General features: G+C 45.2%; 2 protein-coding genes across 6 annotated transcripts in view; both read left to right on the top strand.

The window, feature by feature from the left end:
* Positions 1-22,907, top strand: part of nle1 (notchless homolog 1 (Drosophila)) — a 36,364-nt gene extending 13,457 nt beyond the window's left edge. For 2 of the 3 annotated variants that reach the window (XM_059655371.1, XM_059655373.1), the window contains 8 exons: positions 796-893; positions 3,159-3,351; positions 7,047-7,182; positions 9,886-9,932; positions 10,990-11,192; positions 14,132-14,291; positions 18,128-18,198; positions 19,749-22,907. In XM_059655371.1, the coding sequence (XP_059511354.1) occupies positions 796-893; positions 3,159-3,351; positions 7,047-7,182; positions 9,886-9,932; positions 10,990-11,192; positions 14,132-14,291; positions 18,128-18,198; positions 19,749-19,761 (921 nt within the window). In that variant the 3' untranslated portion in view covers positions 19,762-22,907. The remainder of the gene's footprint in view (positions 1-795; positions 894-3,158; positions 3,352-7,046; positions 7,183-9,885; positions 9,933-10,989; positions 11,193-14,131; positions 14,292-18,127; positions 18,199-19,748) is intronic. The other variant, XM_048557252.2, reaches the window with a different exon arrangement.
* Positions 22,908-25,206: 2,299 nt separating this feature from the next.
* Positions 25,207-26,680, top strand: part of ulk2 (unc-51 like autophagy activating kinase 2) — a 109,808-nt gene continuing 108,334 nt past the window's right edge. For 2 of the 3 annotated variants that reach the window (XM_048556794.2, XM_048556792.2), the window contains exon 1: positions 25,783-26,359. In XM_048556794.2, coding sequence (XP_048412751.1) covers positions 26,270-26,359 — 90 coding nt within the window. In that variant the 5' untranslated portion in view covers positions 25,783-26,269. Of the gene's footprint in view, positions 25,483-25,782; positions 26,360-26,680 lie in introns of those variants that run through there. The other variant, XM_048556793.2, reaches the window with a different exon arrangement.

Below are 26,680 nucleotides of genomic sequence, written 5' to 3'. Positions count from 1 at the left end.
TTAATAAAAATTACAAACAGTAGAGGCCCAAGGACAGAGCCCTGTGGAACACCACTCACCACTGACTTCCAGGCAGAATATTTTCCTTCTACTACCACTCGCTGCCTTCTGTTGGCCAGCCAATTCTGTATCCAGACAGCTAAGTTCCCCTGTATCCCATTCCTCCTGACCTTCTGAATGAGCCTACCATGGGGAACCTTATCAAATGCCTTACTGAAGTCCATATACACCACATCCACAGCTCGACCCTCATCAACTTTTCTAGTCACATCCTCAAAGAACTCGATAAGGTTTGTGAGGCATGACCTGCCCCTCTCAAAGCCTTGTTGACTGCATTTGATCAAGCCATGCTCTTCCAGATGGTCATAAATCCTATCCCTCAGAATCCTTTCTAACACCTTGCAGACGATAGACGTGAGACTTACTGGTCTGTAATTGCTGGGGATTTCCCTATTTCCTTTCTTGAAGAGAGGAATTATATTTGCCTCTCTCCAGTCCTCAGGTACGACTCCAGTGGAGAGCGAGGATGCAAAGATCCTCGCAAGTGGCGAAGCAATTGCATTTCTCGCTTCCCAAAGCAGCCGAGGACAAATCTGGTCCAGGCCAAAACGTTGTCATTGGATTTCACGTTTCCCTTGAACATCCAGCTTGTCTCTCGAACGACGGGATTTGCTGAGTGTGGCCTGAATAACCAAGCTGGAATCTGGGGGAAAGGTTTTTGGTGGGTCGTTTCAGGAGTATCAGCAAGTCGTGTGTATCTCTGGATGAAATTAAATGTTGTCTGTTTAATTTCAGATATTCTTGTGGGATCCCAGCTCAGGCAGGCAAATTGGAAAGGTTCTGACAGGGCACTCAAAGTGGATTACATATCTTTGCTGGGAGCCACTGCACATGTGAGTCAGTAATTGATTAAAAAAAAAGGTACAGCCAGTGACTGAGCAGTTGTCCTGTTGACAAGTTTTAACTTTAGTGACCAACAAGTCAAGGATCCACTGATGGATAGTGATCAGCACTGTAGCTCAGTGATTTGAAAGACATCTCTACCAAAGGTGCAGCACTCCCTCAGAACTGGATGGGACTATCAGCATGGAGTCTACTGCTTGAAGACCTTGAGTCTGCAATTTTTTGGTACAGATGAGAGCAAAGCTCACTAAAGTGTGTGACTGCTTCCGAGCAGCAGAGATTTTGGGATTTCTTCCCTTCCACTTGCTGTATTGAATGAGTGATAATGCATTATTTAAAAGGAGTGGAAAGTGGGTCATAGCTAATAGATGATATATGAGAATTGTTTATGGTTTACATACCAGTGGCTCACTGACCAGTATTTATATGTTATTAGAGGAACCACACTTCTTATACTCAAGACAACAGACGATGTTATTGTCTTACTCCATACCTTTATACAGTGATATAACTTACATAAGACACACGTTCATTCTGAGCCAGATCATTGTGTCACCTCTGAACGTCACACATCTTTTGGAAGAATGTGAAAGCATTGGAGAGAATGCGGGAAAGATCTCACCCCGGAACCATTTGTGTGAAGAATTCTTGTCATGAAGCTTGATTGAAAACGCGCAAGCTGTTTTCCTTGGGGGAAGTGGCGATCTGATAGACACTTTCACAATCATGGCCAGAAAGTGGGGAGAAAATGTTTCCACTCATGAAAGGATTGACAGTAAGACGTCACAGATTCAAAGTATTTCATTAAAAGAAGCAAAGGACACATGAGGAAGAACTTACTAGGATCGGTGCTGGGTCCACAGCTTTTTGTCATTTATTTGAATGATTTGGGTGTCAATGTAGGAGGTATGGTTAGTAAGTTTACAGATGACACCAAAATTGGAGGTGGAGTGGACAGTGAAGAAGGTTATTTAAGAGTACGATGGGACCTTGATCAACTGGGCCAATGGGCCAAGGAGTGGCAGAAGGAATTTAATTTAGATAAATGTGAGGTGTTGCATTTTGCTAAGGCAAATCCGGGCAGGACTTGTACGCTTAATGGTAGGGCTCTGGGGAACGTTGCTAGACAAAAAGGGCCTTGGTGCAGGTGGATGGTGAAAGTGGAGTCGCAGGTAGACAGGGTAGCCAAGGAGGGATTTGATATGCTTACCTTCGTTGGTCAGTGCATTGAGTATAGGAGTTGGGTGGCCATGTTGTGCCTGTATGGGACGTTGGTTCAGCCACTTTTGGAATACTGTGTGCAATTCTGGTCTCCCTGCTATAGGAAGGATGTTGTTTAACTTGAAAGGGTTCAGGAAAGATTTGTAAGAATGTTGCTGGGATTGGAGGGTTTGAGCTACAGGGCGAGGCTGAATAGGATGGGGCTATTTTCCCTGGAGCGTCGGAGGCTGACGGGCGACCTTACAGAGGTTTATACAGTCATGACGAGCACAGATAGGGTGAATATTAAAGGTCTTTTTCTCAGGGTAGGGAAGCCCTAAACTAGAGGGCGTGGGTTTAAGTTGAGAGGGGAAAGATTTAAAAGCAACCTGAGAAGTGTTATCATGCAGAGGGTGGTGCATGTATGGAAGGAGCTGCCAGAGGAAGTGGTGGAGGCTGGGACAATTACAACATTTAAAAGGTGTCTAGAGGTTGTGAATAGGAAGGGTTTAGAGGGATTTTTGCCAAATGCTGGCAAATGGACGAGATCAATTTAGGATATCTGGACCAAAGAGTCTCTTTCCATGCTGTATAACTCCTTGACTCTATGACACGCAATGTTTGTTTAGGGTCTGGTACACACTACCTCTGAGAGATTGGAGCATCAATCGAAGCTTTCAAAAGGGAGTCAGACTGTTACTGGAAAAGTGAAAGCATAGGGAAGGCAGGAGACTTACACAAAGTGAATTGCTCATTTGGAGAGCTGGTGCTGACATAATGGGCTGAATAGCCTCCTTCTGCACTGTAACAGTTCTGTGACAATTCTTACTGTGCATTGGCCAAAATTTATTTGTACTCTAAGGACGGACAGGATTGATGTTACGAACGGGGAGGTGGATCTGATAAAGTTGTAGCAGGGTCCGTGCTTAACTTGACTCTCTGTTTCTGATTCACGGTAACAAGTGTTCACTTTTCTGAATTAACATCCTTTTTAAGTAGATTTCCACAGTGTAACAAAGTGCTGTTTTTTTAATTTTGTTTGCCTGTCTGGGCAGAAATCCACAGTGTCGGTACCTGGCCAGCGCGTCTAAGGACTGCAGCATCCGCATCTGGGACACAGTGCTGGGACTCTGTGATAAGATCCTGACAGGACACACACAGTCGGTAACGTGTGTAAAATGGGGCGGTGACGGGCTCATCTTCTCCTCCTCGCAGGACAGGACAATAAAAGTGTGGAGAGCCCTGGACGTGAGTGGGCTTCGCTTTTTAACGTAGTGCTCTGGAAGTAGGAGGGCCAGGCGAATGTGGTCTTTGTAGTGATTGGAACAAAGTCCTGGGGGATCTCATTGTGTGAGAGCCTCGATTGGGGCTGTTAACCTGGGCCAATAAGGGCCTTGGCTGATAGATATACACAGGAGATTCAGAGAGTCTCCTCAATCTAAGGACTGGCTCTGAGCTGGCTGGTCAGAGCCCATGTACTGTGCACATGCAAATAACGGGTGACTTAGTGATGAGATACTGGGCTCTGTGCAGTTATTTCAGTCTTGTTTGTGTCATGAAGGGGGTGTTTGTGGACAGTGGGGAGAGAGACTAGAGGAAAATTTGCAGGCAGTATCTGCTAAGGCAGTCCAGCTGCTGTAGATGCATCATGCAATATCACGAGTTCAACATGAGAACCAACTCCTGACTGGGATTCCACAACATGAGTTAGTTGTAACAGTAAGCAGTTGATAACAACTTGTTGAATATCTAGAAATATTATCTCTAGACTGAGAGACCCGGGATCTAGTCCCACCTGCTCCAGAGGTGTGTAGTAACAGCTTTGAACAGGTTGATGAGAAAAATAGGTTAAATAAAAAATTTAGTCAATGAACATCCTCGCTCTCCACTGGAGTCGTACCTGAGGACTGGAGAGAGGCAAATGTAATTCCTCTCTTCAAGAAAGGAAATAGGGAAATCCCCGGCAATTATAGACCGGTAAGTCTCACGTCTGTCGTCTGCAAGGTGTTAGAAAGGATTCTGAGGGATAAGATTTATGATCATCTGGAAGAGCATGGCTTGATCGAATACAGTCAACACGGCTTTGTGAGGGGTAGGTCATGCCTTACAAACCTTATCGAGTTTTTTGAGGATGTGACTAGAAAAGTTGATGAGGGTCGAGCTGTGGATGTGGTGTATATGGACTTCAGTAAGGCATTTGATAAGGTTCCCCATGGTAGGCTCATTCAGAAGGTCAGGAGGAATGGGATACAGGGGAACTTAGCTGTCTGGATACAGAATTGGCTGGCCAACAGAAGACAGCGAGTGGTAGTAGAAGGAAAATATTCTGCCTGGAAGTCAGTGGTGAGTGGGGTTCCACAGGGCTCTGTCCTTGGGCCTCTACTGTTTGTAATTTTTATTAATGACTTGGACGAGGGAATTGAAGGATGGGTCAGCAAGTTTGCAGATGACACAAAGGTCGGAGGTGTCGTTGACAGTGTAGAGGGCTGTTGTAGGCTGCAGCGGGACATTGACAGGATGCAGAGATGGGCTGAGAGGTGGCAGATGGAGTTCAACCTGGATAAATGCGAGGTGATGCATTTTGGAAGGTCGAATTTGAAAGCTGAGTACAGGATTAAGAATAGGATTCTTGGCAGCGTGGAGGAACAGAGGGATCTTGGTGTGCAGATACATAGATCCCTGAAAATGGCCACCCAAGTGGACAGGGTTGTTAAGAAAGCATATGGTGTTTTGGCTTTCATTAACAGGGGGATTGAGTTTAAGAGTCGTGAGATCTTGTTGCAGCTCTATAAAACTTTGGTTAGACCGCACTTGGAATACTGCGTCCAGTTCTGGGCGCCCTATTATAGGAAAGATGTGGATGCTTTGGAGAGGGTTCAGAGGAGGTTTACCAGGATGCTGCCTGGACTGGAGGGCTTATCTTATGAAGTGAGGTTGACTGAGCTCGGTCTCTTTTCATTGGAGAAAAGGAGGAGGAGAGGGGACCTAATTGAGGTATACAAGATAATGAGAGGCATAGATAGAGTTGATAGCCAGAGACTATTTCCCAGGGCAGAAATGGCTAGCACGAGGGGTCATAGTTTTAAGCTGGTTGGTGGAAAGTATAGAGGGGTTGTCAGAGGCAGGTTCTTTACGCAGAGAGTTGTGAGAGCATGGAATGCGTTGCCAGCAGCAGTTGTGGAAGCAAGGTCATTGGGGTCATTTAAGAGACTGCTGGACATGTATATGGTCACAGAAATTTGAGGGTGCATACATGAGGATCAATGGTCGGCACAACATTGTGGGCTGAAGGGCCTGTTCTGTGCTGTACTGTTCTATGTTCTATGTTCTATGAACAGTGAATTGTTCAGCTCAGTGATGAAGGAGCTGTGTGCATGTGAGCAAGAGATGAGGTTGACGTATTTGCACCCTCTTCAGTGATAAGTACTGAGGGGATGATCCATCTCAGTCTTTTTTTTTGACAAGCCCACTTTCAGAGATGCCAAACAAAAGAAAAAGGAAATCTGGAATCATGGACATTTAGAATACTGTTAGCATTACTGGCTCACAGCACCGGGGGACCCAGGTTTGATTCCACTCCAAGACGACCGTCTCTGTGGAGTTTGCACATTCTCCCCGTACCTGTGTGGGTTTCCTCTGGATGCTCCAGGTTCCTCGCACAGCCCAAAAGATGTGCAGGTGTTGTGGATACTCTGGGGCATGGGTCTGGATGGGATGCTCTTTGGAATGTCAGTGCAGGCTCTTTCGGCCAGATTTTTAGATTAGCTTCCCTACAGTGTGGAAACAGGCCCTTCAGCCTAACAAGTCCACACTGCCCCTTGAAGCATCCCACCCAAACCCATCCCTATTCCCCTATAACCCACGTACCCCTGAACACTACGGGCAATTTAGAATGGCCCATCCACCTAGTTTGCACATCTTTGGACTGTGGGAGGAAACCCACATTGACGCAGGGAGAACGTGCAAACTCCGCACAAACAGTTACCCGAGGCTGGAATCGACCCCGGGTCCCTGGTGCTGTTTGGCTGCACTGCTAGCCGCTGAGCCACCGTGCCACCCTACCTGAAGAAATTCTGTGGCTGAGAGAGGTCATCAGTTTGTCCAAAATGTCTTTTCAGTGAAGTTTTGCTGAATCGATTAGAACAAAACCAGAATCATGGGGCTCTTGTGGCTCAGTGTTAGTATTCCATCTCTGGGCGAGGATGCCTAGGAGTTCAAATCCCACCTGCTCCAGCAGTGCAGAATAATATTTCTGAACATCTTGATTAGAAGATACCTAAGAGAAGAACCTACTAATTAGAAGGGCTGTTTTGGTGTTTTGGCAGTGTTCTTATCTCTGGGGCATGATATCCACTGATATCTGCTCCCAAGGTGTGTTATAGCACCTCTGATCAGGTTGATTAGAAAATGAAACTTTGCTTCACTTCCTTGGTTGGGTTCATTGGTTACTATATTCGATTTCTGGCCTCTTTGTTTGGACTCACCGTAAATGGAGCCATTTTCTGTAAACCTACCCTAACAAACCCCATCAGCACTCTTGTTGTCCTGTCAGTTTGCTTCTGATTGCTGGCTGTATTTTGTCTGTGAAAGATGAATTTCCTCAGGTATGTTGTCATGGCAACAACTTGCGCTCTTTTTAATGTCACTGAAGACCATTCTCGAGATCTTCAATTCTGAAGAATGGTCACTGAACCCAAAGGGCTAACTGTTTCCCTCTCCATAGACGCTGCCAGACCTGCTGAGTTTCTCCAGCAGTTACTTAATTGATTTCAGATTTCCACAGTTCTTTGTTTTATTCTCGATTCTTTGTTTGTGAGGCATCAGTTTCAGAGGTGGGGACTGGAGCGGTGTGTATTAAATTGGTTTGTGCACAGCAAGCGTCTACATACATGATGTACAGTTTGATAACGGTTTCATAAATTGTATGTGTGATCTGTTTTCAGGGAGCTGTGTGCAGAACGCTTCAGGGCCACGCACATTGGGTAAACACAATGGCACTCAGCACTGACTACGTGCTGCGAACCGGGTCCTTTGAACCAGCCGAGGCTACAATTGTACCGCAGGACAGGACTGATTCCCGTGGGTAATCACGTTGCCTTTCTGTTGCCGTCTCCTCTGCCAATATTTATCTTTGCACTTGTATTGAAAGAGGAAGTTCCCAATTCTTGTTGTCTCATTTAAGGAAGGGTCTGCAGTGTTTCGCTGTTTAAATACGATGTGGAGATGCTGGCGTTGTACTGGGTTGGACAAGCTCAGAAATCACGTGACACCAAGTTAAGGTCCAACAGCAAATTGCAAGCTTTTGGAGCCTCAGTCCTCTTTCAGGTGTTAGTGAGAGAGGTAGCATCAGACACAGAATCTATAAGTAACCTGTGTCTGCTACTTCCTCTCCCACTAACACCCGAAGAAGGACTGAGGCACCAAAAGCGCGTGCTTTCAAATAAATCTGTTTGTCTGTAACCTGGTGTGATGTGACTTCTGACTGTTTAAATACTGCTTTGCTTTTTTCATCCTTCCTGCTAAAGTGAAAACTTCACATTATTCCACACCATAGCCACCTGCCATATTTAACCTGTCTATAAATAGTCTGAACCCGTGCTATGTCACCTTCACAAAATACTTTCCTACTTGTTGCCACCAGGCCTGAATTTTCCTCATCTAAGTCAGATATAAATGGTAAGAAGTTGAGGGCCGAGCACAGACCCCTTGTGAGACCCCATTTGTCACATCCTGCCAACCTGAAAAAGGGACCTAATTCGGTTCTCTCCTCTGTCTATGCTTCTAAGTTATTGTGTGTTCCAAAAAATCTTTCGTGTAAAACCTTCACTTAGACTACATCTACATCTCATGCTATTTTTTTTTTAACATTTTAACTAGCTTCTTCTCGTGCTCCATTGGTCTTCATTAACTTTTTGGTCATTCTCTGCTTTTCTTTATATTCTGACCAGTCACCTCACCTGCTACTCATTTTTGCCCAATTGTATGCTTTCCCCTTAGGTTTAATGCAACCCTTTAATTTATTTAGTTAATTGTGGATGGTTGGTTCTTCCTTTAGGTTCTGACTATTCTGAAATATCCCTTGAAATATCTGTCAGTCCTGTGTTGAACTGTCTCACAGTCTAATACACTTTGGGGCCAGCTCATTTTTCATGCCCAGTAGTTGCCCTTATTTAAGTAGGAAGTGCTAGTTTTAGTGCCGTTTTTCTCCTTTTCAAACTGAATGTAAAATTCAATCATTTTGTGTACGTTTCTACGTAGAGGTCCCTTTTATTCTGAGGTCATGAATTAACCCTGTCACATTACACAATACTAAGTCTAGTATAAGCCTGCCGTCTGGCCATTTCCAGAGTATGCTACTTGAAGATGCTAGCCTGAAACTCCTCATCAAGGCTATCATTGCCAACATGAATTTTCCAGTTTTTACCATTTGTGCAGGGAGTCCCTGATTTACAAACGCTTCTACTTATGAATGCGATCCCATACGTTGTTATAACTTTAAAGACTCAACATACAAACATTTCCTGTACTTAGGAACAGCTGCTTTAATTGTCTTGTATTGTGTTCCAACAAGTCAAATTGCAAATGGACTCTAGAATGGAACCTGGGGACTGTCTGTAGATTAAAATCACTGTGTTTATTGGCGTCTCTACATCACGACCCCCTTGTATCCTTCGTGCATCAGGTACTGTTTAGTTACTGCAGATCACTCCAAACAGTGATTAATCTTTTTCCCCCTACTGTTCTTCACCGTGAACCAAACAGTTTCCACATTCTGATCTCCTGAACTAATATGATACCAGTACTGTCTTTGATTGGAGTGTTACTCTTCTGTTTTTACTGAACTTCCTGTTATTCCTGAACATAATATACCCTTCAATTTTCAAATCCCAATTGTGACATTTTGCAGCTGTGCCTTTGTAATTGCTATCAAATCATATTCGCTCATTTCAATGAGTGATATAAATTTATATACGTTGTTATGAATACTGCAAGCATCTTTAGTTTTTTTGTTATCCTTGTATGAACTGCTGGTATATTCTTCTGTTTTTCTGTCCCTGAGTGATCATTCTTGTCCCTTTATTTTCCACCTGAGTATTTTGCTATCCTGCCTCCTCTGTCCCCCTTGGTTTGTTGCATTTACCAGAGCTTGATCCAACACCCACCCCAACTTGATGCTGGGGCTCACGGGAGCACCAGTCCCTGCACGGTTCAGCTGGTGGGTGTCCCCACTGGTAGAGACACTTACTTCCTCAAAACTGGTGCCAGTGCCCCACGAACTGGAACCTGCTTCTCAAACCGTCTTCGAGCCACACGTTCACTTCACTAGTTTTATTCACCCTGGTACCACTGTGTATTTCAGATGGTAATCCAGAGATGATTACCTTTTTAAAATTTAGCACCTAACTTCTCATAATCCCTCAGCAGACGCTTTTCCTGATGTTGACACCAATGTGAACCATGACTACTGGATCTATATAAATGCAAGTAGTTATTGCTGTTGAACTGGCGTTGACTTGTATAAAGTGTCTCTCTCTCTCTCTCTACACTCCACCCCTCTCCCACTCTGCAACATGTTCTAAATATAGCGCAGCTTTGACAAGTCATGCAGGGAACTGGAAACAGTACAACTGGGAAGTCTTTTTCCTGCAGGTTACCGCAAGTAAAATGATTTTAAATTGATTTGAGGAGCTGTGATGTTGCTTCATTTATGGCCGTCAACTAGATAAAAAGACTGTTGACAACTGCTGGAGTCTCATTTTCTGCTAATGTTTTATTTTGCAGTGGAAGACCTGAAGCAAAAGGCACTGCAGAGATATGAACAAACCAGGGTAAGGGAGCTAAATTGGGAGGGGAAGAAAAGCAAAGCTATTGGTTTCTAAGACCTGCTTCAGGTGGCCTGACATTTAATTTACACTTGATCAGTCCAGCACATGGATTTTTTTATGGATACACAAAAGAGATTGGAGAAAACCTTATGACTTAGATTAATAATTAGCTTGGGGGGAGGGTGGGTGGTGGTGAGTGTGAGCTTAAGGAGGGCGTGACCTGTTTCGTTGTGTTTCCCAGGGATCTGCGCTGAATCTCAAATTGGTTTCGGCTCGGAAGGAGGCTGTCCAGCCCATTGTGCCTGCTCCAGTCCCATTATCTCGTGACAGCTTCCAGCCTTTTCCCAACATGCCTGCACACGCTAACCCTCGGCTTTCACCAGTTACCTCCGCGTGCAGTTTACGTGCACCTGGTGGAAATGCCCAGGTGCTTGCTGCCTGTGAAGAGCATGGAGGCAGAGACCATTGATAGTTTCAAAAGGAAATTGGATGGGCTCTTGACGGAAATGAACTTGTAGCGATGGAATGGGGCTGACTGGATTGCTTTACGGACAGCTGGCACAGATATGATGGGCTGAACAGTCTCCTTGTGTGCCATTAATGACCCTAAAAGGTTGGATGAGGGAGCAGAGAGTTGTAAGTCTCCTATTGCCAATGGCACAGCGTACAGCAGCAGAACAAGTAACATTTTGATTGCATCAACACGAAAGAGGGACACAGCCTGGGTAAGTGAGCAGACACGTCTGTCGCTTGCGGAAAAGTGTGGGGTCGTTGAGGAAAACCGATAAAACCAGGACATTTTCATAACAATGAGAGATAAAGATCTTGGGTGGAGAGAAGAGATTTGAGTGGCCAGGAACATCAAATGCTCAAAAAAAAGCTCATGGCAACAAAATTATCCAAAAGCCCAGTGTTATACCCCAGAGGTGGAAAATCACATGGTACAAAAGAGCGACAAAGGCTAAAGCCATAGCGAGAATGTGTTGGAGGAGACTTTGCTATTAATGTCCCTGTTGACAAACTGGTGTTGACGTCTTCTTCTTTTCACCTCCCCTTTAAGGGTCGGGAGCAGGAGAGGCTGGTTTCGGGGTCAGACGACTTCACACTTTTTCTGTGGACTCCTGCCGAGACTAAGAAACCCTTGGCACGACTGACGGGCCACCAAGCTCTGATAAATGAAGTCTGTTTCTCCCCTGACACTCGCCTTATTGCCAGCGCGTCATTCGACAAATCAGTGAAGCTGTGGGACAGCAGGACTGGCAAGTAAGAACCCTAAGATTCCTGGTGCTGTGCTCCTCGCGCTCTGCTTCAGCTGTTTTTAAACAAAGGGCGTGCTTTCCCCTCGTGCATTCCACAACCTCAGATTGTCACAAAGTGTTTCAGAGCCGATGTAGTACTTTTCAAAGACCTGACATTTAGGAATAGGAAGGATTTGTGAAACTAGAAAGGGTTCAGAAAAGATTGACGAGGATGTTGCCAGCATTAGAGGGTTTGAGCTAAAGAGAGAGGTTGAATAGGCTGGGGCTATATTCCCTGGAGTGTTGGACGCTGTGGGGTGACCTTAGAGGTTTATAAGATCATGAGGGGCATGCATTGGGTAAATAGGCAAAGTCTTTTCCCTGGGGGTGAGAGAGCCCCAAACTAGAGGGCAGACGTTTAAACTGAGAAGGGAAAGATTTAAAAGGGATCTAAGAGGCAGCTTTTGTATGCAAAGGAGTGAGCTGCCAGAGGAAGTGGTGGAGGCTGGTACAATTGCAACATTTAAAAGGCATCTGGATGGGTACATGAATAGGAAGGGTTTAGAGGGATATGGGCCAAATGCTGGCGAATGGGATTAGAATTATATAGGATAGCTGGTTGGCATGGACGAGTCAGACCCAAAGGGTCTGTTTCTCTACTGTTTATCTCTATAAATTCAACAGACAATTAGGACACACCGAGCTCCGTCTGATTGTCACTCCTGTCGAGTTGATTGAGGGATGAATATTGTTGAGGACGCTGGGCACAATTTATGCTGCTCATTTTCGAAATAGACCCTGGGGTCATGTACGTCTATGGAGATGTTCCAGTTATGGCCTCTGTTTAACACTCAACTGAAAGGCAGCACCTCCTTCAGCAGTGCACTGGAATGCCACCCTGTCGGAGCTCGAAGCTGTGGACCTGGGCTTAAACCCCAATGTTCTGGCTGTGAGGCCAGTGAGACCCACTGAGCCTGAGCTGACATTTTATACACCATTTGGAATTGAAAATGAGCAATCCCCACCTACTTAGCAGTGCCTGCTGTGCCGGAGGTTGTCACAAGGGTAGCACACTGTGTTGCTGTGTGCTAACCTTCAGAAGTGAAATTGGGAGCAACTGGTTCACACGTGGCTAGGATTTTCTGTTCAGCGAAGACCGCATTGTGCCTCATCTCTTAGGGTGACGGGGCAGGGCAGATCTCCAAATTCTCAGATTAATACTACCTCACCTCTACAATGTGGACTACAGTGCAGGAATAAAGAAACAAAGTTGCAGTTGCCAAATATAAGACAAGGGAATGTTGGAAATGTGCCACTAATTCCATGAGTATTTGCAGAACAAGATATAACATTTCAGGTAGATGTTTGCAGGCCCTGAACCAGCGTCACTCTGTTGTTGGAATTGTAGAATCCCTATGGTCTGGAAGCAGGCCATTGGGCTCACCGAGCCTACAGTGACCCTCCGAAGATCATTCCACCTAAACCCACCCCTTTACCCTATCCCTATAACCCTGCATTTCCCATGGCTACCTCACCTAGCCTTTACATCCCTGGAAACTGTGGGCAATTTAGCATGGCCAATCCATCTAACCGTATCAGGTCATTATTCTATTGTTACTGTTTGTGGAAGCTTGCTGTTTGAAGACTGACTTCCTGTATTACAACAGTGAGCTACAATGGAAGTCTAGTCATTGTAAAGGGCTTTAAGACATCCTGTAGTTGTGAAAGGTGCTATAATTGGTCATTTCTCTACAATATAGGAAATGCTGACCAAATGACTTCAAAGAAGCAATAGGTTAAGGTTGAATTGGATGAGTTGGGTTAGAACTGCATTTTTAAAAAAAATTCTGGTGTGGGACATTATTTTCAAGGCCAGCATTTATTGCCCGTCTCTAATTGCCCTTTGACAGAGCAGCTTGCTTGACCATGTCAGAAGGTGGTAAACAGTCTGGAGTCACATGTAGGTCAGGCTAGGTAAGGAGAGCAGGTTTCCTTTCCTCAATGAACCAGATAGGTTTTCAGGACAATTGACGATAGTTATTATAGTGCCCAATACTGGGACTATTTTATATTCCGGATTTTACTAACTAAATTTAATACAAGATACTGTGGTGGGATTTGAGCCTGAGTTTCCTGGAGGATTAGACTAGTCAATTACTAGACCATAACGTCACCACCTCTTCTTGTTTCAAATCCAGATGAATAAGTATGATCCTCTTCCAGAGCAAACTGACCTTTGCTTTTCTCAGTTCATATTCACGGTCTGTAAGTCTGAGACTGCTCTTGTCTCAACATAGACTTACCCAGGGAAATGCTGGTGAGAGTGACTGGGAGGGGAACAATTCATTGTGGGCAGCGGTGCTGGATTGCTCAGATCGAGGGGCGGAACTCTCTGTCCCGTTGTTAGCTGAAACAACTGTTCGGTGTTTCTGTGCTTCTGTCATGTTGGCCTCCTCGGTGCTCTTGATATTCATCTTTTGAGCCACAGTCGGCCCTGGCTTCACATTATTAGCAACAACCGGTCCCACAGAGTGGCACTGCCAAGGTACAAAATACCAATGTTGTCGGCTCAGAGTGATTTGTTAAAAAAACTGTTGGAAGATTAAGGTACTCTTCTCCCCTTTGTTGAAAGATTCAAACGTGGAGTGGCTGCAAGTCTCTTGGGCTTGAAAACTCCCTTTCCAAATCTCTCCTACTCCTTTCAATATGTCGCTTAAATCTGTCACTTTGACCAGACTGTTGACTGCCCCTCCTAATACCCGACTCTGTGACTCAGTGGTGAATTTTATTGGATAATCACACTCGTGAAACGCCTCGGAAAGTTTGCTGACCTCGAAGGCGTGATTTAAATGCCACTTTCGATTGGTGTTGACCCGGAACGCAGTTTGGTGATCAATCAGTTACCCGGATGCACAGTTTTCCTCTTTTAAGCCAAGTTATCCAAATCTTTCTGTTTGTTTCTAGATATCTGGCATCGCTCAGAGGTCACGTGTCAGCAGTGTATCAGATCGCATGGTCGGCGGACAGCCGATTGCTGGCAAGTGGCAGCAGTGACAGCACTTTGAAGGTGTGGGATGTGAAAACGCACAAGTTGTCTGTGGACCTTCCTGGCCATGCTGATGAGGTAATATCTCCTCTTCATGTCTTCCCCGAGCAAGAGCTGTGGTTCACCAAGGATGCGTGGGCTGAGGGGGGAAAAAAATTACCTAAAGTCTCATTCTGTTGGCAAAAAGACAAATTATTTTGTGTTTCAAAGTTAGGATAGATGCAGACTGTGGGGCCTATTGAACCTGATCTGCTAGTAAATTAACCATAGCAGCTCCATATCACATCTAATTTTACAGCATCAAAGTATGCCATTCAGCTGCAGTATAATGGAACATGGAACATAGAACATTACAGCGCAGTACAGGCCCTTTGGCCCTTGATGTTGCACCGAACTGTGAAGCCAATCTGAAGCCCATTTAACCAACACTATTCCATTATCATCCATATATTTATCCAATGTTAAATGCCCTTCAAGTTGGCCAGTTCTACTACTCGCATTCCACGCCCTTACTACTCTCTGACTAAAGAACCTACCTCTGACATCTGTCACAAAACAAAGAAAATTACAGCACAGGAACAGGCCCTTCAGCCCTCCAAGCCTGCACCGATCGAGATCCTCTGTTTAAACCTGTCGACTGTTTTCTAAGAATGTGTAGCACTTTGCTCCCTGCCCATCCATGTACCTGTCCAGATATATCTTTAAAAGACACTATCGTGTCTGCGTCTACCACCTCCGCTGGCAATGCGTTCCAGGCACCCACCATAGAGATGATGATGTACTGATGATGCCACTGTGACATCTGCAGAGCAGTTAGGATGAAAAGAAGCAGCCATGAGATGGCAGGGAGGAGTGTATAAAGAGAGAGGTCCTAGACGGTCCACGAGAGGGCTGTCTTCAGCAACCTGCACAGATGGAAATAGTGCCACAGGACTAAAGGAGCAGAAGAGCCCAGGATTAGGAGCCAGCAGCGCCTCAAAGTACATGTGCATATGGATACCCACTGACCAGAGACCAGGAGCCCCAGTTTCCTCCCACAGTCCAAAGGTGTGCGGGCTAGGTGGATTGGCCATGCTAAATTGCCCATAATGTTCAGGGATTTGTACATTTGGTGGGTTATAGGGGGATGGGTTTGGCTGGGTGCCCTGAGGGTTGGTGTGGACTTTTTGGGCCGAAGGGCCTGTTTCCACACTGGAGGCATTCTATGATTCTAAGGAAAGTGTCTAATTAGGCAGGTATCAGTATTAGCCTAGGTTCTACACTGTGCTTTACTCTATGTTCGTGTTACACATGAACATTCACCTACAGGTACTTCTCCTATAACACCTAGTTATATTCTTGTGTGACCTCACACTATAGAAAATTGTGTGATAGAGTAATTGCTACAGGAAATCACTATATCTATACAGCAGAAAGCTGGCATTATCCAAACAGCGTCAACTATTCATCAGTCACATTTACAGCCAATTCACGTTAACCAAGCACATGTTATAGAAGAACTACCTGGTGTTAGTTCTGCTACAACACGATAGTTGTGTTCCTGTGCAACATCACGTTATAGAAAATAGTGCTGTAGAAATAATGGGGCCTATGGGAAGAGTGGGGTTGGGGCAGACCGCCAAAAAAAATCACCCAAAAGCCGAACACAGGATAGGACAGTTTGAATAAATTTTAATTCGTATCTAATAATGAAATAAAAGTAAATTATTAAAAGTAAAGTAACCTTACCTTGAAACAATGTCAAGATGACTTGATGGGGGAGGAGGTTTTGAGGTTGCTCTGTTGTTAATGTAGGGGCTGAGGGTCGTTGTCATCATCATCGTCATCATCGTCATCATCGTCACCTTCAGGTGTAGTTGTGGTTGCAGGGTTAGGGCGAAAAATAGTTAATGTACAAGTAGGTGGCTGTGGTTCAGCTGTAGAAGGTTCTTCACAATGGGACTCAAGCAGCTGTTCAAGCACTGTGCGCTTCCTTCAAAACCAACTTGCTTTGCAAGATCAACACAATGTTCTTTGATTCTTGGGAACTCCTCTGACAGAGGAAAGCCTTTAAAATCTTCAAATCTGGGAGAAGCTTTTGCCAAACTGCACACCAGCAGGCCTTACTGACATCAGCCCAGGCCTCCACGATCAATTGCATTCTTGATGTTAAAAATCTTCCAGAATTGAACACTGTCCTTATCTCCCTCAGTGGCTGCAATCAGCCTCTTAAATGTGCACTTTAAATAATAAGCTTTAAAAGCTGCTATTACACCCTGGTCCATGGGCTGAAGGAGTGAGGTTGTGTTTTGGTGTAGAAATAGTACTGTCATGTTTTCAGAACACTCACCAATGGTGGGGAGAATGGCTTGGCACATTGTCCAGAATCTTGAAATCCAAATTTTTTTCCTGCAATACTTTCTAAAAACATTGTCCAAAACGTCAACAATAAAGTTGGAAAAAATTTGCCCCGTCATCCAACCTCTTTTGCTTGACCTAGATCAGACTTAAGGTAATGTTTCAAAGCTCATGCCGATGGAATGGTGTTATAGCCAACAAAAGTTTGCCTATTCATCGGTCACATTATGGCCAATTTGCATTGCTGGAGCACGCATTATAGCAGAACCGTCTGTATATTAGTTTGTCTCATCCTAGTATCCAAATCACTACTCACTGTTGTACCTATCCAGCTAGCCCTTAAAAGCATCTATTGCAAATATGCAATTTTCCTCAAATATTCACTCAGCCACTTTGAGTAAAAGTCTCTTATTGAACACACTCCCATCCTGGCTCTGTATGCATCTCCAGTTTATACCTGTGCTGTCACCAGAAACAATGCTGTTACTCCATCTTCCACTGTCTTTGAGGTGCTCATTAAAGCCATGTTTTGGATCATTTCTCCTGATAACTACTAACGTGGCTCGGCATCAGATTTTCTTCAGTGATTGGTCCTGCACCTTTCAAAGTTAAAGACTTGATTTGGCACCTCATCCACATGCACATTCACCCTGTCCACCCCAGAGCCACAGTGATACAACAACTCACCAAGCATCCTTCATCAGCGCCCTCTAAGGCACTCAACCTCTGGAAACGTGAAGGAACAAGGCAGCAGATACCTGCTGGAACAGAGCATCTGCAAGTCGTGACTTGGAAATATATCGCCTTTGCTTCAGGGTCGCTGAATGAAAATCCTGAGAAAGCTGCCTCAGACACAGCTTTCCTGCTCCCGATTCCCTCGACTGCTACGGTTCAAGTAGGCAGCTCACCACCAGCTTCTCCAAAATGTTGAAGAGTGGGCAATAAATACGGGCCCAGCCAGCAAGCTATAGAAATGATACAGCACACAAGGGGGCCGTTCAGCCAACCTTGTCTGTGTTAACCCAAATGCTCTTTCTAATGTCATCTTGCACACGGCCCGTAGCTCTCACATCCTATAGGCAGATAATGAAAAAATCATAAATGCAAGCTGTTACTTCTTTTGAAACGATCTCGTGACTTTTAAACGTGTCCTAGTGAGCCCTTCTGACAACAGTCTCCTCCTTTTATCCTCCAGTGAAATTGTTTAAGGTGCTTTGACCTGAGAGTCAGCTCAGAAATGATCACTATGCCGTCATTCTTACAGAGAAGGATCGTTGAGTGTTCAACCAGAAATTGTTTAACCTTTGAATGATACTTGAGCTGTCTTGTACTTGAGTGATTTGGATCATATGTAGTTTTCCAAGGGCTTTCTTTTAAAATGGAATTTCTATCAGTTTTCCATTGACTGTATCCGTAAAATATTACAGATGTATTTCCAGGGATTCCTTCTGCCCATTCATTGACAGTCTGTTGCTTACTGAAGCCAGACTAAATGCAGCCATTTGGCTGATGGCTTGATAGCTATGGGTTTGTGAGGTAAATGTGTTTCACAATATGTTTCTGCTCCGTATTTCCAGGTCTATGCTGTCGATTGGAGTCCTGATGGGCAAAGAGTTGCGAGTGGAGGGAAAGACAAAGTGCTGAGAATGTAAGTAGGGAAAGGAGATGTGATTGGTCTGATGGGTGCTTGCGGATTTGAGAAAGGTGCAGAAGCCTTAGCTAACCTTTCCCCAAAATTACTTTATTTAACTTGGCAAATGAACTGATGCTTCTTGATATCTTTTGCAAAATCTCCTTATCCTCAGCAATAACTAAAGGAGCCAAATGTTTGTTTTTTTTCCTCAGTAATATTAAAACAGAAAATCCTGGAAACTGGTCGGATAGCTTCGAATTCCATTCTGCAGACCCAAAAGTTCTGTGTGTCTGCCTCCCCCCACTCTCTCCCTCCCTCTCTATAACGCCCCCCCTGCCCTTCCTTGCACAAAATTGCCACTAACAACCCATCAAAATGCTGCAGCATCACAATTTTAAACTAAAAGACACATACCTTGCATCAAATCCAGCTTTGACGGAAAGTTACATATCTTGTATAACCAATGAGTTAACACCACACAGTTCCACTTTCCTTCGAGTAAAAAAGTTTTCACTTTCTACAAGAAAGCATTTTCCATTTACATTTCAGTAAAATATTTGTAGCGCTCACAGTTGAGAGATTAGCGTTGGAATAGAGTTTAGTACAGGAGATAGAGCTGGGAACTCTTTGTAATGTCTTGGATCTCCAGTGTGCACTATCACAGAATAGTCTGTGTGCCCTAGTACTGATTAATATTAAGTAGTTTGGACAACACCAAAAGCTATTATTTCTTTGACTATTTCATTGAAGATGGTGTTGAGCTGCCTCCTTGTACATCTGCATTCCTTGGAGAATGCGTATACACTCAGTGCTGTAGGAAGGGAGTTCCAGTATTTTAACGTGGTGACAGTGACGGAGCAGTGACGCATTTCCATGTCATGATGATGTGTGAGTTGGAAGGCAGCTTCACGTTGTGATGTTTTCGTGCATCTGTTGCCCTTCTAGTTGTCTTTGGAAGGTGTTGTCGAAGGAGCCTTGGTGAGTTGCCGCAGAGCATTTTGTTGATGGCCCATTCTGCTACTCGACCACAATTCATAGAGAGTGTGAATGTTGAAAGTGGTGGCTGGATGCCAGTCAAGCAGCCTGCCATGTCCTGGATGGTGTGGAGTTTCTTTAATATTGTTGGAGGTAGAAACCTACCGCCGCCTTTAGGTTTGCACTTGCAGATAATACTTAGGGTGCAGTTCATCCACCTTTGCCCTTTAGTTGGGTAAAGTCCTGAGGCACCAGGAAAGCCAAGCCCTGGATAGTATTGAAATGGTCTAGACCCAGGAACAGGCCCTTCGGCCTACAATGTAGTGCCGAACATGACACCAAATGAAACTAATCCCTTCTGTCTGCTCTTGGTCCATATCCCTCCATTCCTTGCATATTCATGTGCTCATCTAAAAGCTCTTTAAACGCCCCTAAAGTATCTGCCTCCACCTCCACCTCCACCCCTGGCAGTGTATTCCAGACTCCGATCACTCACTATGTAAATTGTCTACTTTGTCCCTCAATATACATCGTACTGTAAAGGAAAGAGAAGTCTTGCATCGAGCATCTCTTCATGTCTTGTTTTACAGCTGGAGGTGGTGACGGCACGGAATATTTTGAAGAGTTTCTCTTTCATTTGTTTCTCCTCTGGATTTCACCGACGCAAACCATTTCCAGCGAAACTTGCTTTGCCACTGAAAATGAGCGTCGTTCAGCCCAGGATTGGAGGTCACTGATTCGCGATGACTGAATTAACCAAAGTCTGTTTTTGATTGTATTGGACTCCAGGTTTTATTGGGTTGTTTTTTTTTGAGAGTCACAGTTCCACAGTTTTCTGTTTATGTCTTCCTTCCCTGTCCTGCTCCCAAAGGACACCCCCCTGGATCAATAGCGTTGTGTGTGCTGAGTGGTGTGTAATGTATAATCCTGCTGTGTGGGAGCCCTGTTATCTCGTTGTGGTAATCAGCTGGATGCCTTTGCGTGGGTACATAACGGGCCAAAATGAAAAGCATTGCCAGCAGGTCAGTGATTTATCAGCCTTTTTCAGCATTTTAATAGATGTCACTGTAACAAAGGGAACACGCACGCTTCGCCATGTGATTAAATCAACGTAGACCACAAATGCGCAAGAATCTATAACTTGTGGAATCCCTTATCTCCCTCATAGCTTCCTTTCTGTGTCTGAGGTTGGGGGGGATAACAAAAAAGAATCCCTGTGGTGCACAATGACAACATGCATTTGTGTAGCTCCATTCTGGCTCTGTACGCATCTCCAGTTTATACCCCAGGTTTGGTCCTCTTCCTTGTGTTGCATAGACGACTGCGTTTCTGGAAGGAAGCTCATCACCACGTCCTGAAGGGCATTTAAAAGGTGGGCAACGAATGCCATCCCAGCCAGTGGGGCTCATATCCCGAGAAAAGAAGCATGCGTTTAAATTTCTGAATGACCAGAAAATTTGGTTTGTTTCGTGACATTAGCAAGGATCTGTTCTCAATAAAGGCCCAGCTTTTATTGCCATGCTTTTTCCTGGATGTGAGTTTGCTCGCTGAGCTGGAAGGTTAGATTTCAGACATTTCGTCAGCATTCTAGGTATAATCATCAGTGAGCCTCCGACGAAGCGCTAGTGTTATGTCCCGCTTTCTATTTATCTGGTTAGGTTTCCTTGGGTTGGTGATGTCATTTCCTGTTCTTTTTCTCAGGGGATGGTAGATCGGCTCCAAATCAATGTGTTTGTTGATGGAGTTCCGGTTGGAATGCCATGCTTCTAGGAATTCTCGTGCGTGTCTCTGTTTGGCTTGTCCTAGGATGGATGTGTTGTCCCAATCAAAGTGGTGTCCTTCCTCATCTGTCTGTAAGGATACGAGTGATAGTGGGTCGTGTCGTTTTGTGGCTAGTTGATGTTCATGTATCCTGGTGGCTAGCTTTCTGCCTGTTTGTCCAATGTAGTATTTGTCACAGTTCTTGCAAGGTATTTTGTAAATAACGTTTGTTTTATTTGTTGTCTGTATAGGGTCTTTTAAGTTCATTAGCTGCTGTTTGAGTGTGTTGGTGGGTTTGTGGGCTACCCTGATGCCAAGAGGACCGAGTAGTCTGGCAGTCATTTCGGAAATGCCTTTGACGTAGGGGAGGGTGTTTATGGTTTCTGAGCCTGTTTCGTCTGTTTGTTTGGGTTTGTTGCTGAGGAATCGGCGGACTGTGTTCATAGGGTACCCATTCTTTTTGAATACGCTGTATAGGTGATTTTCCTCTGCTCTGCGTAGTTCCTCTGTACTGCAGTGTGTGGTGGCTCGTTGGAATAATGTTCTAATGCAGCTTCGTTTGTGGGTGTTGGGATGGTTGCTCCTGTAGTTCAGTATTTGGTCCGTATGTGTTGTTTTCCTGTAGACGCTGGTTTGAAGTTCCCCATTGGCTGTTCGCTCTACTGTGACATCTAGGAATGGCAGTTTGCTGTTGTTTTCCTCCTCTTTTGTGAATGTTATGCCAGGAAGGGTATTATTGATGGTCTTGAATGTTTCCTCTAATTTGTTTTGTTTAATGATGACAAAGGTGTCATCCACATAGCGGACCCAAAGTTTGGGTTGGATGATTGGCAGAGCTGTTTGCTCGAGTCTCTGCATTACTGCCTCTGCTAAGAACCCTGATATCGGAGATCCCATAGGTGTACCGTTGGTTTGCCTGTAGGTTTTGTTATTGAAAGTGAAGTGGGTGGTGAGGCATAGGTCCACTAGCTTGATGATGTTGAGGTTGCTGGTGCCTGGTGTATGTGTCTTTGGTTCTTCTAATAGTGTAGTCAGTGTTTCTTTGCCCAGGTTGATGTTGATGGATGTGTACAGGGCTGTTACGTCAAAGGAGACCATTATTTCATCCTCTTCTATCGTGGTGTCTTTGATGGTGTTCAGGAATTCTTGGGTGGAGCGAATGGAGTGGTGGGAGTCTTCTACTAGGTGTTTTAGTCTTTGGTGTAGTTCCTTGGCTAATCTGTAGGTTGGTGTTCCAGGTAGCGAGACTATGGGTCTGAGGGGGGCTCCTGGTTTGTGAATTTTTGGTAGTCCTTAGAAGCGTGGTGTGTTGGATCCATCTGGTTTCATTTTTTGGAACTCTCTCTTCCAAACCAGTCCCATCCTGGGACCCAGCGCTAAGTTGTCCTCTTGGAACTGCTGTGGTCCTTGATATACAGGAACAACCATAGTGCTGTTAGGGAGGGCCTCAAAGGACATGGACCCAGTGATAAGGCAAGGAACTGTGTGAAAATCGCTTGGATTCTATTAATGTAAAACAAAGTCCAGAGGAAGTTGAAAATTTGAAGCAAAAACATAAATTGCTAGAGAAAGCCAACGGCATCAGTGGAGAGGGAAAAATGGAGTTAACGTTTTGAGTCCGATGACCCTTTTCCACAGCTGAATTACTCCAGCAATTTCTGTTTACTAATATTTGACTCATGTAACTGCAGGGAACATTGCGGTACAGTCAATGAAACCAACTGAATATGTGGAGGTAGACCTTTTGTGCTATAATGACAAAAATTAACTACTCCATCCTCTGTGTGATTTGTCTCTCCTTTATTGTAAAAACATTACTGTAATCCCATTGTAAATTGAGAATGGTGTGGTTAGTTTTCTGCAAAGCGCACATGGACCTGTTATATTACCAAAAACTGTTATTCTCAGAAGACTTGCAGTGGACAGTTTAAAGGCAAGCTATAACATGATTTTACTTGCATAAAAATAAACCATTTTATTTGAAACAACTGCCGAGTTGGATTGGATTATAAACTGTAATACAATACCTGCGTTGCTGTTAGCAAAATCCTTAAAATCTCTAGCAAAATCAGAAATTGCTGGAGAAACTCAGCCGGTTTGGCAGCATCTCTGGAGAGAGAAAGAGTTCATGTTTCATGTCCAGTGACCTCCTTCAGAAAGAGGATTCTGTGCAAATGTTGCAAGGCTTTATTGCTAGTGGGTGCCTTGCCCTGCTTGAATGAAATTGTTTTTGTTATTTAATTTGGTACATATCTATTCATTGATAAAGTTGGAAGAGTCAAGGGTTAAATGTGGGATACCATCAGCCTCCGCTGCTCCAGACAAAACAACCCGAGGAGTTGTTTTTTGGGCTTTTTCCATGCTCTGAATTCTCTCTCAAAGTTGTAAAGAATAAGAGGTGCATGTTCCCCCAAGATATCCAAAATCCTCTCATTCTGGCCTCTTGCACATTCTGGATTGTATTCTCTCCACTACCAAAGGCCTTGCCTTCAGATGCCTGGGGCTCCCGACTTCTGGAATACTCTCCCGATGCTTCTTCATCTCTCCACCTCAGTTATTTCCTTTAAGATACTTTACAGAACCTTCTTGTTTGACCAGTCCCTTGGCCGTCTGTCCTCGTACATTCCACAGTGAAAATTAAAACAAAATACTGGAGAAATTCAGCAGGTGGCGTAGCATCTGTAGAGATCAAAATGAAAGAGAGTTAACATAGGCTGATACCGAGTATGGAGGCTGTCTGTCTGATGAGGAGAAGTTGAGTAGTTTGTGTCCGTCCTCGTTGGAATTTAGAAAAATGAAAGCAACCGTAAAGGGCTTGACAAATGGATATGGTGGAAAAGTCTAGGACCACAGGGCACAATCTCAGGATAAGGGACTGCACACTTAAGACACAGTTGAGAAGGAATTCCTTCTCTGAGGGTTGTGAATCCGTGGAATTCTTCACCGCAGAGGGCTGTTGAGGCTGGGTCATTAAGTATATTCACAGCTGAGGGAGACATTTTTAATTAGTTTGAGAATCGAGGGTTATTGGGAAAGGATTGCAAAGTTGAGTGGAGGATTATCAGATTAGCCATGATCTCAGTGAGTGGGAAAGCTGACTCAAAGGGCTGATTGGCCTACTTCTGCTCCTAATTTATAATTATGCCTTGGTGTTATGTTGGGGTGGCACGGTGGCTCAGTGGTTAGCACTGCAGCCTAACAGCACCAGGGAGTTAGCTTAGGTGGGTTTTCGGGGGATGGGTCTGGGTGAGATGTTCCAACGGTCAGTGTGGTCTTGTTGGGCCGAAGGGATTCTGTGATTCTATGAATAGTTGTAGTTCTGGATTTTTATTCAATTTAAATTCCACTATCTGTCATGGAGGAATTGAAACACTATCCCCAGAACATCACCTGGGTCTCTAGATGAATAACATAGGAACAAGAGTAGTCCATTCAGCCCCTTTAGTCTATCCTGCCACACAATGAGATCCTGGCCTGTTTGTGGCCTAATGGATATAGCTGCCTTTGGCCCAGAATCCTTAACGTTTGCTAAAGAAAAATTTATCTATTTTAGATTTAAAAGTAACACTTGCTAGCATCAACTGCTGCTTGTGGAAGAGAGTTTCAAACATCTACCATCCGTTATGTGTAGAAGTGCTTTTTTACATTTCTGCTCAATGGTCTGGCCCTTGTTGTTAGACTATGCTCCCTAATTCTAGAAATAGTGTCTGAACTGTGTCTCATTAATTCTTCAGTGATAATATCCCTTAGCTATCGTTTGCCCATAATCATGTCGCTATGAAAGGATGTTTTCTACTGGGGTAAGAATGAGAGGTCATAGTTTTAGGATAAGAGTTGGCAGATTTAAAACAGAGGGGGAGAAATTACTTTTCAAAGAGCCACAACTATGTCGCATTCACAACCTCAAAGTGTGGCGAATGCCCCGACATTAAGGAGGGGATAGCCAGACTTTTAAATAATAATGGGTTAGAGGGTTACGGAGAGCGGGCAAGAAAGCGGGGTCGAGGCCAAGATGAGGTCAGCCATGATCATATTAAGTGGCAAAGAGCAGGCTGGAGGGGCTGAGTGGCAGACCCTCGCTCTCAGTTCTAAATGTTGTATTGCTAAGGAGCATTGAGCAAGCAGTAGGATAAGGCTATTGAGCCCTTCCCTTGGGCTAGACCATTGTCCCCATGAGTGGGGTGGAGGTCCCTTTAACAGTTGTCAATCAAACTCCTTACATAAGGGACGGAAATGACGCACGACTGGGGGGTACGTCACAGTCAGGGTCCATCTCTTTGCAAAAACAAACCATTGCATATTCAATGTTTTTATTCCACATACACAGACACACATCAGCTCTTACTGCTGCTGACGCCCCTCAGGATGCAACTGCTGTCTGAGCGGAGTAGGCCTCTCCAGGCCTGAAGTGAAAAAGGGATACTGAGACCCATTTCACTTGTTTCCTTCTGGGATCCAGAACAACAAGAGCGGGGCTGGCGAGCTATTTCGCAGGCGGCGGAGGAGCACGGGGCGGAGCGCGCCCATGTAAACAAACCGGGCGGAGGGATGCTCGAGCGGCCGGTGAGGTGGCCGGCGGAGGGAAAGGGGGTGGGGAATAAAAAGCCGTTGGTGGCGGAGGGAGAGAGACCTCAACCGCGGAAAAACAAAGCCCTGTCCTCGCTCCACGTCAGGTGCGAGTCGCTCCTTGGGGGTCCACACGTCGTCCACCTTCGCTGGAGTGGGGCGGGAGGGGAGAGAAGGAGGAGGGGGCGCACTGTTTGCGCAGCGCGGAGGGAGACAGTATTCGGGGGTCGGGCGGGTTGTGCTGCGGCCCTATATAAGGCGCGTTGCGGCGGCTCTCTCCCTTCAGTCCGGGTCGTCGTCAGGGCCGGCGAGTGGTCGGTGGTGAAAGTGAACGGGTGGGCTGGTCGGTTGTCTGTTTTTAAAGAAAAATCAAGCCCTGCTGCCATGACAGGAGAAACAATAAAAACACCCTAGCAACACCACAGGGGGCGGGTGGCGAAAGGGTGTCGTTTTTATTTTGGTGACTCCACCGTTGAGGGAAGGCTTCCATCACCACCCGCTTTTATTTATATATGTACACACATACACATTTGTGTAACTGTTATGCTCTATTTAATGCCAAGTATGCGTAGGAATCAGACCCCAGTGGAGTGGGATTATGCTGGGAGAGCTGCTGCTGCTTCAGCTTCTTCAGAGCTGCTGGCGTTCGCTGGGAAAGTCGGTTGTTACTCTCTGAGGGAGGAAGAAACCCTGCCAGCGGCATCTCCGTCCTCCGCCTCGTCGCTCACCACTTTCCTCTCGTCCTCCCTCTCCTCTTAGCCCCTCTTCCGCAGCTTTGCCGGTTATGGAGGTAGTGGGGGACTTCGAGTACAACAGGAAAGATCTCATAGGACACGGAGCCTTTGCGGTGGTCTTCAAAGGCCGCCACAGGAAGGTAATGCTGCTGCGGGCACTTTGGGGGCTGAGGGGGGCGGCGGCGTGCTGCTGGGCGACCTGAATGCTGCAACAGATACTCGCTTTTGTACGAGCGCTCCCTCACGCCTTCCAACCTGTTCGCGTTGCCACATGTGCGTGCAAACTTGAGCGCTCCTTGCTGAATGGTTTCTCAGGCGCTGCGATCCGAGACGGGCTCTGATGTTAAAATGATCATAAATGCAGCTTTTTAGTGATTGCCGCTCCGATGTGTGCACGATTGCTGCCAAGTGCACCCACACTCGGCTCCGCCAGTTGGTTGCTTTTCATTTTGCTGGCATGC

Source organism: Stegostoma tigrinum, chromosome 27 (assembly GCF_030684315.1).
Source record: "Stegostoma tigrinum isolate sSteTig4 chromosome 27, sSteTig4.hap1, whole genome shotgun sequence".
In the NCBI taxonomy this organism is placed as follows: Eukaryota; Metazoa; Chordata; class Chondrichthyes; order Orectolobiformes; family Stegostomatidae; genus Stegostoma; species Stegostoma tigrinum.
The sequence above is the reverse complement of the archived record's forward strand: the minus strand, read 5'-3'. Positions and strand labels throughout refer to the sequence as shown.